Raw genomic sequence first — 17,356 nt, 5'->3', positions numbered from 1 at the left:
AAAAAGTGTGCAAAGGAGATATTACAAGCTCAAATACAGCATGTGAAGAAACCAGACTGGGCTTATGGACATTAATCCAAAATTTCTGAGAAAGTTTGCAATGCACCAGAGGCCTGAACATGCAGAGACCCTTGAAGTCTTTCATTCTTCAAACTAGTGTGATCCTTACTATCGAGTCAAACAATGGATGTAGAGTAGACAGACTTTAAAACAGAAAAAGCCAAACCAGAGACTCCCAAACAAGCCAAAAATCCCGTTGTAAAGGAGCCTCATTGTATAGGAGCTTCATTTACTCAACAATTTCTTGCACAGCTCTTCCCCTGTGTGTTCTTCTCACGTATCTCTGGCCTGAGGCATGTTGTTCTCTGGCATTTTAGTGACTTGACATGCCATGGGTGGCTGAGCTGTGCCTCCATCCAGAGCATGGTGCTCTGGGCCCCTTCAGTACCCAAAAGAGACCTGCAGGAAAGCTGGACAGTGCTTGGCTGTGAGCAAAATGGCCTTTGGTCAGAACCTTGCTTAGAAACAAAATCAAACACATGTAAACAAAACCCCATTCTTTTCCCCTTGAAATTATTTTACTATGGGTTGCCAAGTGCCCTACTAGAATATTTTTAACAATAATAATAATAATAGAAAAGGAGGAGAGCAGCAGGGTATCGTGTTTCAGTTTGCACTTCTTCTAATCAAGACAGTAAAAAAAGCTGTGAAATTAAAGTGAATTTTAACATGATTAAATAAATAGGCACATTAAAGTGAATAATTGCTGCCACTTGAGAGCACTAGTGGCTATAAATTTCAGTGAGAACACAGATAATTGCTTTATGAATCTATATGATTGTCTCTGCCCAGTGAACTGGGACAAATCAACCTGCATGTTGGGCCAGATGAAGAGTATGAGATGCTACACAGTGTTTTAATTTTGTGATGTATGAGTGGCTACCTTTGTGTAATACCAGCCCAGGAGGCACTTGCAGACAAAATTCAAGGGTTAGGGATATGAATATGATAATTGGAAGAATTTTTCTATGAATTAGAATTGCACTATGATAAAATTCAGAAGCTATCACACAGCTTTGCAGAATTTGGGGGGGGTTTCATATTTGTACAGTTATGTTGGGGAATTTTTCTGTCCAGAAGGGTAAAATAATTGATGCTGGAAAGAGGTTTGGAGGGAGCTCTGCAGTGATCAGGTTCTGCACCATGAATGGAAGTGTTTGCAGTCTCCCAGCTAAGACAGAACATCAGACTGGGCTGGGCCTCCGGTGGTTTCTGATGTGCCATTGGCAGTGCTCTGCTGCTGGTGTGCTAATGGAGCTCAAATGTGATTATACATGCTCTAAAGCATGCCCTGTTGTTTGTAAACTATTTTATCATCCTGCTCTGCTTACCAAACACCAAATTTTGTTATGGTATGCTGCAAGCTAGATCTCTGGTCATTAATTTGAAGACAGTCCTCTACCACACATTACTGTGCTGCTGCTGGCTAAAATACATTGCTGGGTTTTAACTCATTCTTCATAGTATTACTATTTTTTGCTTCTGAATGCATTAGCTCCTAATAACTCCTTGAGGGATTATTTTATTCAATACCCAGGTATACCAGGAAATGGTGACATTCTTTAATTTCCCAAGAGAACTGGCATTCTGTGCCAGCATCTTAACTTCAGACTTAGGACTAATCTCTTACATATTAGCAATGAAAGTAAAAAAGCTGTCTGGTGTGGTAATTAAGGTGTTGCCCTTTTACAAGGAATTGGTGCACTAATTCAGAAGCAAAACTTTTCACTGCAATTTACTCTTCCCTCTTCAGCTGAGCTAGTGGTTTCAGATGGTCCTGTGGGTCTGTATTTTAAAATGCTGTTCAGTGCATTTAAAAATTCTGGACAACATACTGTGTATTGAGAGAATTTCCTCAAGAGTAATGGCACACACATTAGTTTATAAAATGCAAATATTTATGCTTAACAAAAAAATGCAGATAAAGCTGTCAATGCAGTCATTTGGAGGTTAGAGAAATATTAGATTCTGTAAAATCTAATGTGCTATAGGATAATAACTTAATACTGTATGTAAGTGTATTTATTTTATTTAGCTTTTTGATATATGAATATAGTTATTGAAGGGTGAGGGAGAAATGAAGAAAGCAAACGAATGAAAAGTGGTCTTAAAATGAATTTCTTGTAAAGGATTTCACTCTTTTGTTTGAACAAAAGAGTAACAATGCTGTGCAGAAAACGAGTGAGTTCTTTAACTAGATGATGAAATTTTAGAAATTGAATTGACATAGTAATTTAAACTGGTTTGCTGTTGGTTATTCTAGAGACAGAGATGATCAGGAGAAAAATGGAAAAGTTGAAAGAAAACGAATCCAGCTATTTCAAAAGTAATTTGTAAAGACATTTTAATAAACTAATACAGACTAACTTGTCAAAGAAATCATGTGGTAGCTGTACTCTGAGAATCAAATAGTTGAGGATTGATTTGGCATTTAGCATTTCTAATTCTGTTATGCATTCTGTTTTTATGGCATTTCAGATTCCTGTGTGAATCATCTCTGAAAATTTTGGATGAGTTTTTGAATCCTTGACCACGCAGAAGCTTTTGTCGTGAAAATTGAGGGAAGGTGTATTGCTTTGTAAAAAACTTACCTTGTAAACTTGTGAATTGCTTAAAACTGTTTTCTGTTATTCTGTACATTTAAAGCAAGCAAAATATATAAAAGTGTGTATAGAAATTATGTAATAGTAAAGATTTTAACCGCTGCAAAGGGGTTGTTCTGTATAAAAATGTCTTCTTGGTGGGAGTGTAAAATCAGTATTTTTGTATCTTTGTTTTTGTGAAAGAAATAATAATTGTATCATAGATACTCTTGAGGCTGAGGTTGCATGTAACCTCAGTTCCTGGGAGGACTACAGCATATTCCTAGGGGTTATGGAAATGAATCTTACTTTGAGATGTGTGAGGGTCAAAATGCTGATTTGGAATAGTCATCATGGCTTTATCAGGGGCAAACTCTGCCTTACCAGCCTGACTTCCCTCCCTTTTGGAGAAGAAGAGAGAGCACGGCATGTCCTGTTTCCTATCCTCGGCAAAGACTTTTACACAGTCCTACACAGTATCCTTACAGCCAAACTGGAGAGAGATGGGATGGATGGGTAGACTTGGAAGATGAGTGGAAAACTGGCTGGACCATCAGAGTGGAGGAATAATCTGCTAAGGGGTGACATTGGCATCTGTGGCTGTGGCACTGCTGAGGGCAGGGCTGCTTGGTGACAGGGTGAGCAGCAGCCTCGGACTGATGGCAGGTGACCGCAGCTGGGAGCCACAGCTGACACCAAGGGGCATCTCCTGATGTTCAGCAAAGGCCTGGAGCTGATGGACAAATCCTGCACCACCCACACAGGCACCTGCACCAGGGCAGCCTCTTGCATCCTGCTCCTGCCTGCAGGAGGGTAAAGGAAACACTTTCCCCAGAGATGACTGGAGGAGAATATGAGGCTACAGAAACAACTTGAGCAACAGAATTTCTTGTTGGATGTGAAAAACAATCATTATGAGAGGGAAATGGAACTGGAAGAGGTTGCTCAGAAAGCCTGTGGAATGCCCATCCTTGGAGATGTGCAGAACTTGGCTGACAAGGGAGGAGGGCTCTGACCTTCCATTGAGTCACAGCTTTGGAGTTAGCCCTGCTGAGCTGGGGATTGGATTCTCCCCTGAGCTTCCTCATGACTTGAATATTCAGGTGATTCAGTACCCAGTGCAATGGGGGGACATGTTTGAACTATTAAACATAGGCTTGAGTAATATATAAATTGGTTTATATTTAACTATTTTTTAAAATTATAGCTATTTTGATCAGTTAGTACCAAGGATGCAGATAATGCAGGCATCTAAGCCACTTATTTAATTTTCTTCTTGCAACCAGATGCTCTCCCAATGATGCCTTGTGAAGGCTGACCTAGAATAGAGGCTAGACAGTGTTAAAGGAATAAAGTAGGTATTTATTAAAAGGTGTAATGCACCTTGGGTAGTACAAGAACCCAGCTAGGGCTACTCCCAAAATGAACCCAAAATGGTCACAAAATGCATGACCAGTCATGGGGTCTCTCACTTGTATAAGTTCTGGTCCATTTGCACACTGGAGTTAATTGTCCAATTATAGCTTTAGCCTAAGTCCCATCCTTCTTGTTTTTCTCTCTTCAGTCATTGTTTATCAGGCTCTTGGGCCTGAGATTTGGACAACCTTTGCACAACCTCCCCCCCCAGTTGGTTGCTGAGCATGATTCCAGATGGTGTGAGACATCCCTTTGGTCACCTGGGGTCCCCTGTCCCAGCTGTGTCCCCTCCACACTCCTGGTGCACTCCCAGCCTCCTTAGGGCTGGGGTGAGAAGCAGAGAGGCCATGATGCTGTGTAAGCCCTGCTCAGCAATAGCTGAAACATCCCTGTGTTATCAGCACAAATCTGAAATACAGCCCTATACCAGCTACTGTGAAGGAATTTATCTCAGCCAGAACCACAGCTCCTGATGCTTTAGTTTTGTCTGGTTTAGGAGATTTAATGGGAATCTCCAGAACCAATTCAGCCACAGACCAAAGTCGCATCCTCCAGGTTAGACCTGGAGACCTGGGCACAATGCTCTTGGCTATGTACAGTTAAGTGAAGTGATTCTCAGGTGGGCCTGTGCCAATGGCTATGGAGTCTCCAATGTTGCTGAGGGGCACTGACACTGAAGTTAACCAATCTGGCCAAATTAAGACAGGCTCTTCATTCTTGATTAAGATTTGTGCAAAGCTGTACCTCACATCTGTCTAAACAAGCATCTACTCTGCTCGTTTTCTGTCCATGGGAAGAGACTGTAAGGTTTTTTCAATATCTGCTGTCAGTCCAAACATCAGATCCATCCATGCTTGACCTTGGTACATAAAACTTCCCTACTGGATAAAAGCTGTTTTAGCTAGAATGTTGATATTTAAAAGCAGTGCAGTTCTTAATAAACAACTGGCAAGCTTTGCAACAGGATAGTCAGTGTGTGCATGGATTCATGAGTTCCAGATGTACCTCATCCACACCAGTGGCCTGACCAAAGGAACTAATGCTGCCCCAGCAGGTAACTGCAAATCTGCCAACTGTTTATCTATCAACATCTTTATAAAAACTGTGTTCTTTGGCCTTCATTCTTCTGCATCTGTTAACAGGCAGGTGTTCCGGTAATGACCTTTTAAATCTTCTGATTATACAAATTACTCAATGAATATGTAAATAAGTTTCTTTTTTCTGCTTCTCAATCTCTCAGTGTTTGCTCATATCATTAGATAAGAAAAGAATCCAAATTTACTGCCTTGTTTTTCCTTAGTGTATAATTTTGTTTTATTCATGGAATTCATGGTACAGATGCAATAGCCCTGTCAGCTAGGTAGGAAATAAAGGTCATTCCATCAACATCAGAAATATGTGGATTTCCTTTGAAGAACTCAGAGGTGATACTGCTAGGAAAGGTAAAGTATTTAAAGATAAACCTTTATTTTCCTGGTGGCTGATACTCAAGTGGTTCTTTAGAGGGTTGAAATAATTTTCTGTAAGTCCTGTAGCTGGTGAACATATTTCAGCTCAATTTCTTGTCCGGCTCTACTAAACTGCCATGAAGAAACATTGGCTTTCTGCAACACAAATAATGGTGTTGGCATTCCTCGAGTCAAGGTCTGTCAGGGCTTTCTCCTTAGGCCTTTGTGGCAAATTGCACCAGAATATCAGAGGGGTTCTGAGTTTCACTTGCTGTTCTCATTGCAAACTTTATTCGTGCAAAAATTTAAATCTACATTTTCCTTCTTTTTGGAAGAGACAAATAAATAGAACATTTCTCAAGCTGTTATCTTTTGTAAACCTGTACAACAAATTTGTTTCATCTTATTAATCAAAAGTGCTGTTGGGGAAGAGGTGGTGTTTTTGGGTGTGTTTGAAAACTTCCCTTAATCTTGAGACAGAGACCCTTTGAGATCTGTTCAGCTTTTTGAAGAAGTTGAACCTGACTTTGATTAATAAAATTTCTTGAAAAATGAGCAAGACAACACCAGTCTATGACAGTCCTTTGGGCAACGGCACTGGCAGGTGATGAAGAGCTGCCTGCAGAAGAAACGTTCTGGACACATTTGTACCTGTGAGTGCTGTGTCCAGAGCTCTTCCCTTTGTGCATATGCATTCAGGATCAATGAGACTGAAGAAAGCTAAAACTACTTTCAGTAATCAACATTGTTTGTAAGGACTTGGGCCCTTTTGTAATGACAATGTTCATTTGCTTTGTTGTCTGGATGGGAAACAAAGCCCTACATCTGCCACCTATCACAGCTTCAACTTGTGAGCTAGGAAAAGCCAGGATAAATTCTCAAGCTTCTTCCTTAGCAAATAAATGCCTTCAGGTATGGATCCAGCACAAAACCTTCAGAATAGCCAAGGAAGATAAAAAAAAAAATCCACCTTGCACCTGTTGTTTACTCCATGAGAGCTGAAACTCACTTTATATTTAAACTCCCATGTGCTGCTCTCAAGAGTTCTGAGATCTTTTGACTTTCAGAAGGAAACTGGACTAATTTTGACAAAACCTTAACCTTTCACCTTACCTGAAGGATGCTTAGTGAAGGACACTCCTGATGACTGTGATGTGAAACCATGACACACAGCAGTGAGCTTCCCATATTCTTTGCTGATCTGCTCCAGTCTGTTGCAGACCAAGACCATGGCACAGTCCAGCTGTGCCTGTGCCAGCAGCCCCTGTTGTGGCCACTGCCTGTGTCTGAGAGAAGAGCTTGGCTTAGAGCAGGCACCTGGACAAGCAGCTGGCCAAGGGCAACTTTCAGGAGCAGCTGCAGAATTTTCCACAGGAGGCCAGCAGTTCTTCAGGTTCATTAAACCCTTGCAAATAGGTACAGACCTTACCTGATGTGCTCTGGATAAGAATTCTTGGTGCTGGGCTCTGTGTGGCTGCTTGTCTGAGCACGGCCTGAGGCACCAGCAGTGCTTCCAGCAGTGCTGTAGCTTTGGCTTTCATTTACTCAGCAATCACTGGGGGTTTTCACTTGGTTAGGGTGTTCAGCATAGATGTGTTCTGGGTCTTCTCTAATCAGAGTCCTTTGTCTCTCCAGTTCCCCATCATGGTTCTAGCAAAGTTGCAAAAATGATATGCTGTGGCACTGAGGAACTTTCATTCTCTGTTGTATCTGTCACCACTGTTTGAAAACAGTGGGCAGTAGGAGTTCTGTTACTTTTATTTTGTTACTGCTCATGACTCTAGGAAGCAGAAGCTGTTACCAATCTTCTCTTGTGTCATTCTTTTTAAGCAGAAGACCACCTTTTTCTTAGCTAAATAACTTGGTTCTCAAACACATGATGTGACAATTATTTATTTCATTACTTAGGACGTCACTTTACTAGATTCTTCCTATGTAAAATTCTAGGATTTTGTTTTATACTCTGTCAGCTTGTCCCAGTTTCAAATATATGTTTAAACTCCATTAGTTTATTCTTATCTTCTTGTGCTATCATTAATAAAAATATTAAATAAGATGCTGTTCCAAAACATCATTAGTAATTACTTTTCAGTTAATCTAGTTCTCTCTTCCATTCAGTTGGTTCCTTACCCACCTCACTACACCTACAATAAATCCTTGTCTTGGGTTAATCCATTTTTATTGTGCTGCAGTAGCAGATGCTCTGCTGTGAAGTTTTACATTTTAAGCAGGTGCATTTTAGCAGTTCTTGCTGGAGAGGTACCTGAATCCTGAGTGACCCCATGCCCACATCAAAGGACATGGGGGATAGAGCCAGCCCAACCTCCTTCAGAGTTCTCTGCAATGTGCAATGATGTGTGCTTCCTGCCTTTTGGGGTAATTATTAAACATTTAGATAAACTGTTTGTGTTAGCTCAGCTTCCATCTGAATAAAGAATATTGATTTGGCTGGGGTTTTTTTGTGTTGCTTCCTACTTGTTGACATCCTTACTTACCCACAGCCTAAAATGGTACCTGAGCACAAGCTTCTTAGTGAGAAATTCAGGCTTTGTGCACAGACCTTTCTGAAATCTTGTGGTGGTGATTAAAAATAATTGTTTGCAACTTTATTTTCTTAGAACAGCCACTAAAGGAAAAATACAGCATCTGTAAGAAGCTACAAATTCAATTAGACCACTCTAGGACAGTACTTAGAAACAAAACAAAACAACCTGAAGTAACTCTACTTCCTGCTCTAGTTTGGGCTATTTAAGGACAGTGTGACTGTCCTGCATTGAAGGAGAAGCTCCTTTGACTGGATAGGCTCATTTTGCTGATCACACTGCCAAAATCTCTGTCCTTTCTTACACCATCCTCCATGGTGGACACTACCAATATATTACCAATAGTTTTACTCAGCATTTTCCCAGTTCTGCACAAAGAATTTCTAAGGCTCATTCTATATTTAAAAGTGGTCCTTTATTAAAGAGGACCATCCTTCCTGACAAAAATCATTACCTTTCTGTTCTGTCCCCAGTTTCCCTCTCATGGGCTGCTCTCTTGGTCTGCAGGACAGTGGTTTTCATGGGTCTGTGCCCCCACAGTGTGTAAAACACTTGTTTGCCAGTGCCTGAGCTGATCACTGGGCACAGCAGATGATTTGCCTTGTGTACAAGAGCTGCTGGGAATTGTGCAATGATCACAACAACTTATATTCAAACTCAAGGACAGTAGCAAAAATCTCTGAGATGGACACTGCATGGTGCTCTCTATGTCACAAGAATCTGATTTTTAAATGAAAGAAGTTAAAGGTGGGTTTACCATCTTCCAGATCAGATTTTTTTCTCCTTTTGTAGGTGTCTCAGATTGTCAGAATTTTAAAAGTTAATGTTATGCTAGGGCTCAAAAAGGATATAAAACCAGTCTACCTGCCATGAAATTGAGAAGTGTTTGATGCAAGAAAGAGCTCAAGGGATCTGATTGCAGCCTCCTGGTTCCCTGATTTGATCTACACTGGAACTGACAGCAAACTTTGGTTCCTAAGCCATCCATCACAGATCAGCCAGCCTCTGGGGGATTCTTATCTTCCCAGTTGAGATCACAGAGCCTTAAACTGCCTGAGTAGCACGTAGAGATCAGGGAACCCAGCCTGCAGTTTTTAATTTATCAGTGCATCATGATGCATTGATTGAATGCTTAAAAGCAGGCCTGTTTCAGTGTGATCTAATATTAGAAAGCACTCTATCTGTGCTATCTGATAAGACTCTCCTGGGCAATTAGCACATCTGAACAGGTGTGATGCTTTTGACTCTGGAAATAAACTGACTATGGAAAAAAATACATGAAACCTCTTCTTTTTTGTTGGCTGGGGAGCTTTTTTGCTGGTTTGTTTGTTTTAATTATAGTGAGAGAAAAGCAAAAATTTTTTTTTTTCATAAACTTATTTGTGAAGACCATCTTCATCCTTTTGGCTCTCAAGCTTCCTGTTGCAGGTCCAGTTTAGGACAGCTCTTTTATATCTAATTTTATTCCTCTGCTAATGAGAGAAAATGCCAGTTACAAGTTTATGTTTGTCTTGGTATTTTTTCTAATTATGTTTAATGTAATTCTTGCTAGTAGAATTTTGTGCCTTTACCATTTCTTCACCATAATTTTCCTTTTTTTATTGGCAATCTAGAGGGTGAAATGGTAGAATATTAAGTACCCATCTCACACCTCAGAGCAAGAACCTTGTTCATCTGTTTGTGTACCTTTTTGTCATGCACAGTAGAAGCTCTGTTATAGGGAGCAGGAAAGTTCATGAGAAATGCCCAGCCTGGGAGAGAGATTCCCTAGAGAAGCATAGTAGGTATTTTTGTTTGGGTTTTGATGCTCCAATGCAACACTCTGAACTTTGACAGGGAGCAACAGGAAGGCCTTTAAAATGGTGATTCAGAACAGAAAAAGAGCATTGCCTTTTCTATTATTCAACTTTTAATATTTTCTCTAAAACCCATGATTGTTCTCAACATAATCTTGTACTTGCAGAGACACATAATGTAATTTCAGTGTAGTCTAAACAATGTTCCTCTTCCCAGCTGTCATTACCATGAACTTTCCCTATCTTTTTTTATTCTGATCACAGCATACCCTCAAAAAGTGACCTTCCTTTAAAAGAAATGCATCATAGGCCCAAGTAATCTTGTACTCTGAGATACCAGAATGCTTTCAGCAAGAATTGCTAATATTTTAAACTGGAAATTATGTGCTTATTTTATTTTTTATTCCTTTTTAGCTATTCAAAATAACCCATGTCAAAAAACATTGTTATAAAACCACTGAAAAGGATCTGAACTCCATTTCTCCTGCTCCATTCTGAGTTGCTATCAAAGATATTGGTCAATTCTACATTTCCTTTACAGTGTACCAGGAAGAAAATATCCTCAAGGATTCTCCAAGTTTATAGACACACAGCAGCTAGAGCAAATATTCTAACCTCTGGGCAACCACCAGGTTTGCTTCTGTGTTTTACAGTAAGTAGGACAATAGAACATGGAGAACTGGATAGAACACTGAGGATGGGCTTACCCCCAAGGCAGATTGTCTCCTGTAACAGGCAGGCAAAGTGAGAGAGAGTTGCTGGAGAAAATAATGGAGGGGAACACAGGTGACTTTTGGACAGTTTGCTGTCCCACACTTCCTCTCACCAGCACAGCAAGGGGCTGAAAAATGCAAGAATCTGCACTTTGTGCTTTGTGAGACCAGATCGTCCCTTGTATGTCTTCAGGAAGATAGGAACAGACTCAAGCTGTGCCAGATGAGGTTTAGATTGGATATTAGGAGGAATTTCTCCACTGAAAGGGTGGTTGATCATTAGAATGTGCTGCCCAGGGAAGGGATGAAATCACCATCCCTGAAAGTGTTCAAAAGATGTGTGGATGTGTCACTTAGGGATATGGTTTTGTGGCAAGCACAGGGTTGCTGGGTTAACAGTTGGATTCAATGATCTTGGAGGTCTTTACCAACCTTAAAGATTCTATGATTCTTTGAAACACATAAAGACATGGTTTAAGAATGTTATTAGAGCTGAAATTCAGGCACTCAAAAGTCAAGTGATATCAAAATGATGTGGACAGCTTAAATGTCTCCTGTGATTATGTGTCAAGTGACATCACATCTTCAATCACATTAAGAGAAGTTACTCATTCCACACAAACTGTTTGTGTACCTGCTCTATGGATCATGCAAACCCCTTGCTGCTGATGACACAGCAAATGGGCAGTGCTTTTATCCCCTCATGGTTCAGCACACAGCTCCACACTGAGCCTGCTGCCTGCTGTGCACGCCCAGCTCCTCCTGCAGTGACATTCCCTTTGCACTATTCACTGCAGTCCCAGAATTTCACACTGATTCATGTCTCTTTCCAGCTCCCTGTAGGTTTACTTATCACCATCTTCAAAATGTACAGTGACACTAAGGTAAAAAATTTCCATGGATTTTTTCCATGTTTTTCAGATGATATATAACACTTGTTGCCTCGAGGCACCCATCCCCAGCTGTGAGTGCTCAGCACTGGAGCCAGGCTGCAGGTTCTGAGTCAGGTACAGCAGGTGGGGACACATAACCAGAGCCTCCCCAGCTGCTTCAATCAGCTACAGTCCAGCTCTTTCAGAATGACAAAGTGCCGTAATCTCATTCATTCTTTCATTGAGTACAAGAGGAGTGGCTATCCCAGGGGATTAGTTACTTGTAAAATCCATTCACCAAATATCAAGTCTTACAGATTAACAAATCTGGATGAAAACAGAAAAGAATTTTGAAAGTGTTTTTGAGTTCCTTCCCATTAAAAGAACCTAATTAATTTTAAAAATTGGCTCCCTATTGACATTTCAAATCCATTTTGATCAATGGCAACCAAATCTAATTATTCATTGCACACCTAAGGGTTTCAGGATGGTTTTGAAGAACAAGAACCTATTATCAAAAAACATTACAATTGTCTAATCCTTTCACTTGGATATCCCATCATGGTGTGCTCAGACAGCAATTTTTTAAGCTGTGCTGAGGCCTCTAAAAGCCCATTAAAATCAGCAGAAATTAATGTGGTTTTGTTTTAAAATCTGTCTCCAGAGACTGAAAAACAGGCAAGTCCCAGTTCAGCCTGTGCTGGACTGAGTGACAGTGGGTGTTAGCAGGAAATTCAGCCTTTCTCACTCAGAAGGGACCAGCTCCAGAGCACCTCAGCCACCTGTGCTTGTTCTCACAGAGGCCATCCCTCTCCCAGGAAAGCCCAAATTCCCTTTTATAGTTTGACACCAGATATAAAGCTGTCAGAATGCCCTCAGAGCTGGATTCATCAGTTACTGTAGCCCTGCCTTGAGACACCAGGGGTTTGTTCTTCACAGGTTCTGGACATCCACACAGTTTTACTTGCTTCACTCCACCTTTGCCTTCTCTTCCAACAGCTACACACCAAACACAGCTTCAGCAACCTGTTTCCTGTAGGTATCACCAGCAGTGGCATTTGAACAAGTAAGCTAGAATTTTAGATGAGCCTTAAATGATTTTGGGTTCAATCCAGACCTGCAAATGCCTACATTAACAGAAGCTGCTCTCTCCAGCATCCCTAGCAAACCAGCAGGAGAGATTATGGAAATTTTCCTCACACATGCACACTGAAGTGGCTGGTGTGTTACCAAGACTTCTTACAGCCTTGGAAGTCAGCCCTGAGCACTCATATACAAAGATGTTTAGGTCTTCAGTTAATGTAAGTCACAGCTCCTGCTATTCTCACTGGTAATTTTCTCTAGCTGCATTTCATCTCTTAGGCCTTGAACATTCCACTTTAGGCTCCTTTCCAGAAACACATAAAAACCATTATCATTCAGTTACAGCACAGGGAATAAAAGACAGGCTCACATCTTAGCAGTCATAACTAAAATCAACCTACTTTTTTCTTTTTATTTTCCTTTTTAAACTTCATCAGTCATGCACTTGCACAGTTCTCTAGGATTTTTCCTTCTGGCTCTGTATTGAATTCCTGTTCCTCAGTGATGCTGAAATATCTAGAGTAAAACTTTTAGTGTGCACCAGAGCAAAGCCTTTTTCTAATAAAATTTTGGAAACAAGAAAAAAAAGTTTTAAAATAGCTGAGAACAGCCAGACAACATCTTTCTTAGATATAACAGAATTGTTATGATATTCATAAAGTTAATCATACCACTAGCTTCCATCAAACAGTTTAATATCTTCTAGACCCTGCAAATATTTATTTTCATGCTAAACTGTATTCAGTATGAATTCATTAAAATATTTCTAAGGCTCAGCTAGTTTTGTAGACATTAAATAAAAAATACTGAAAATTGGTAATTTCTGTATCAAATGCTAAAATCCTCTCAAATAATTTTAGTTACACTATGAATTATTCAACAATTGAAAAATACCACAATCGCTGCAGATATGACCTTGGACTACACATTTTCACACCAGTTAAAGACTTTTCCCTTTAGGAACTTTATATTCCTTTGTCCTAAAACTTTGTCCCAAAATTCAGAATACAACCACCAAACTGAAATTTATGGAGAGACTGAGGCTTCTGGTCTCAGTAGTCCAGGCTTCTGTAGAGCTTCTTATGCTATAAACACTCATTGTCTCAGGCACTGGGTGGCTTTTTAGACATATTGTTTATAACTATTGCAGAATAAAGTCTTTCCTTCTTAATTGCTTTAAAATATTAACTATTTAAATTCTATATTTTAAAAAATGTTTCCATGGAGTGAGTTATAAATTTTCTCTTACTGAAAGGATCAAATACACAAAGCTAGATAGACACACCTATACTTTTCAACACAGATGAGTAAGAGAAGTTATGGTTAAGTGCATAGGTCAAAATTTCTATTAAACTTTGTTGTTATTTTTAATTCCAAGGGCTATTACAGCCTCTACAATACAGTTGCAATACCCTCCCTCACATAATTTGAATATAAATATTGTGACTTTAAACTTTTCATCAATAATAGTGAATAAATGTAACTAAAGTATGCCAGGACATGAATGTGTGAACAGTTCTGCAGTCACTGTTTGGGTGTCTCTGTGAGATCACCCTGAAGATGCCCAGAGTGTGTCAGCTGCCAGAGCAGAGGTTATGACTGCTCACACCAACAACCTGCACAGTGGCAGCTGGTGCTGCTCCTCTTGTCACCATGGCACCCCAAGATGTGGCTCTAGAGATGGGGTTTGTGGCCTCGTTTTCCACAGTCTTGTGCAAGAAGTCCTCAAATCACACGCGAGGTGCAGGAGGATCACTGCTGCTCAAGCAGCTCTTTCTGCCCTCAAAAAGAGCGCACTCACCAGGTGTGGTGAATCAGTTACACGTGCGTCAGAGCCTGCAAAACCCTCCCTCAGTGTCTGTGGACACATCTACAGGCTTTGAATATTTTACCTCCATCCTCTCAGGCCAGAAATGGAAATAATAAAAATATAAATTCTGTCTTTTCTGGGCACAGATACACCACAAGCCTCTCTATCTCTTCCTCTCTCCTTTCACCCTTAACCCCCCAATACATCTTAAAGCTCTGCCAAGATATCTGGGTTACTGAATCTGAGATAAACTGCCTGATAGGTATTGTTCCCTGTGGACTTTGGGCCCATTAGCAGGACAAATGATCTGCAATTAATGTGCTCAGAAGTTTTGATTTGGGGAGGGGAGAGTGGAAGGGACAGGGGGATGAGAGGAAGAAAGAAAATGAAGAAGATAATTTTAATACCTTTTTTTTCTCTAAGGGCTTGTTTGTGTGGGTAGAGTGTATTTAGCATAGCTGGAACTGACCTTTTGTTCAGGCTCTTCTTTATACTTGGATAAACTGACAAATAGCTCCGTGATCCTCGGATGAAACATGCACTTCTATCCAGTAAAAATATACAATTTCTACAATCACACAGGTGTGCCTGTGCTTATAAATATAATTCCCATTTGAAATTTGAAATTTGAAAATAGACCCGCAAAGACTTTCAAGCACAACCTCAGTAACTAGGTACACAGTAAAATTTAAAATTCAGAGGTGACCTTTTTGTTGTAAGTTCTATTACTTACCCTCCAACTATCCTGTATTATTTAAATTCTGTTTACAACATTTGATTCATATCACAATTATTTACAATTTGACAATATTAAGAGTATTTTCCTTTTGTGTATCGTTATGCCTAACTTATTCTCTGGCAATGTTCTACTTTGACTGAACCCTGTGTTTCTTTTTTACACCCAATCAATGTCTGGTTTGTGTAATTTTGGCACTTTTTTGTTCTTACATCTGTAAAAAATTCTACTATTAACACAATTCCCAGCTGATAAATTCACTACTCCTAATATTTATTTCTAAACAGTAATAAATCAACAAAAGAAATCCTATAATGATCTTCTTGCCTCTCCCATGCTAAACTACTACCTACCAAGTCTTTTCTAGCAGGGTCATTTGCCTTTAATATAATCTTGGATGGCCCAGTGAAACTGAGAGAGGCTGACCTAAATATCCAGTGGTTAGTTCATGTCTTTGAATCAACCACAGCAAAAATTTGAACCTTTAAAATATCACCAGGCCACACAGGTGTCCTGGCTACTGGGGTAATTATCAATCCTGGGATCATTTCTGGCCCCCTCTGGGTCTTTTTTTCTAGCCCTTACTAGTGAATTTTTGATTAAAACATTTCTATTTCTCATGAAAAGCCTTAGTCAGACAACACAGCATTTTCAAACAGAAAAGTGTTCCCTTGAAAAATCTCCTGTTCATCTGTGGTTGCCATGGATAAGGATGTAAATCTTTCACATGCATAAAATCATATAGATTATCCAGCTCTGCTTTTACTTTGCCTAGCATGTTTTTCACATCTAAATGGGCATCATTAAAAGACTTAGCTCCAGCAATTAAGGACATGCTAAACCTCAATGTGTTGGACTGGATTTTCACTGGGTTGAATTTTTCAGTTCTGTAATTCCCAATGTCATTCTTTCATGAAGCCTCACCCTCACCTCCAGACACACTAGCAAGGAGAGCTGATACTCCACACTATCTTTCAGTATCTTTAGAATGCCTCACCAAAAATATTTAAATATGCCCTTAGAGAAATAATTTGCTGATACTGTTTTTTCAAAACTCTGAAGTCCCACAGTTCTGTTTGAGCCCCAAAATATCCCTGACTTCAGGAATGGAGTAATTTCTCTAATCTTTCTAGAAATCTTCACAAATTACTTGCATACTTTAGGATTTCTTTTTCCACAGTTCAGAAACTTTTTGAAAATATAAGAAAGCCCACAATCAAAACAACCTCACAAGGTTGGTAGACCTAAACATGGATGCTTAATTTATTGTGTGAACTATTGAAAACCTTGGCACTGATAATTGTCTTGATAAAATGACTGTGAAGCAGCAAGGAAGATGCATGTGACACGTTATTTACACGCTGGTACTGTTTTTCATCTAATTTGCACACAGACTCAAGCCTTGCAGTTTTTACACTTCATTAACAAAATTCATTATACCTAATACACATTACTTCAATCTGTCTGCTCCTGGGGCTTTAAGACAGATCTGTGTATCTTTGTTAGGTGAAGTCTACTACAAAACTGTAAAATACAGCCAGGCAGGGAATGCCTTGCACTTCCCAGTCCTGAGAATTACTACTTGAGTTATCTCCAAATGCCTAATTCACCTACTGATTGACTCTTTACTCTTTCCTTGACACCTGATTTCTGTTTTTACTGGATTTGGATATTCAAGGATTTCCTCCTGTCCTCAATGAATGCCCTTTCTTGTCCTGATTTTTCACATTGCTTCAAACACTTTTGAACAAATGTCGTTATTTTGCTAATCCTCTGCATGGAGTGGCTATGAGAATTTTAATTTCCTCTTAAAATCTGCATAGTATTTGATCATAAATTCACAGGAACTATGCAAATCCTTCCTTGCAGAGCTGCACTGATTCCCAGCAATATCACTGCTGTTTTGTATTTTGACGTACAACTTGTTCTCTCGCTGTGCCTGCCATTTGCTGCTTTCTTACCTTCAGTTGTTTTGCAGTTCTCTGCTAATTCTGATGACCTTTTTCCTTGTTCCCACTACTAGCTTTTAAAGCCAGATGGTTTGCATAACCCATGAGAATATACTAATTTATGTTTCAGCACTTTCATTTCTCATCTTGTCCTTTCCACAGAATGCTTTTCCCTCCTTTTCTCTTTCTCCTCTTATAGTGCTCAGATTTCTCTCAGTGTTGTCAAAATTGATTTTTCTGAGGTAAAGGACCTTTTGGCTTAGTGAAACCACTCTCCTGCAAGGCATAAACAGTCATGTAACAGACCTCAAGAGTGGGAATGGTAAAAAAGACCATCCAGTATCAACA

The 17,356-nt window shown here is 39.7% G+C and overlaps 1 protein-coding gene across 2 annotated transcripts in view; it reads left to right on the top strand.

Annotated features, from left to right (window-relative positions):
• NCAPG2 (non-SMC condensin II complex subunit G2) overlaps positions 1-9,350 on the top strand; it is a 49,453-nt gene extending 40,103 nt beyond the window's left edge. Inside the window, exon 23 of one of the 2 annotated variants that reach the window (XM_074553188.1) lies at positions 2,539-9,350. In XM_074553188.1, coding sequence (XP_074409289.1) covers positions 2,539-2,590 — 52 coding nt within the window. In that variant the 3' untranslated portion in view covers positions 2,591-9,350. The remainder of the gene's footprint in view (positions 1-2,538) is intronic. The other variant, XM_074553112.1, reaches the window with a different exon arrangement.
• Positions 9,351-17,356: the final 8,006 nt, after the last annotated feature.

This window comes from Zonotrichia albicollis, chromosome 1 (genome assembly GCF_047830755.1).
Source record: "Zonotrichia albicollis isolate bZonAlb1 chromosome 1, bZonAlb1.hap1, whole genome shotgun sequence".
Classification (NCBI taxonomy): Eukaryota; Metazoa; Chordata; class Aves; order Passeriformes; family Passerellidae; genus Zonotrichia; species Zonotrichia albicollis.
The sequence above is the reverse complement of the archived record's forward strand: the minus strand, read 5'-3'. Positions and strand labels throughout refer to the sequence as shown.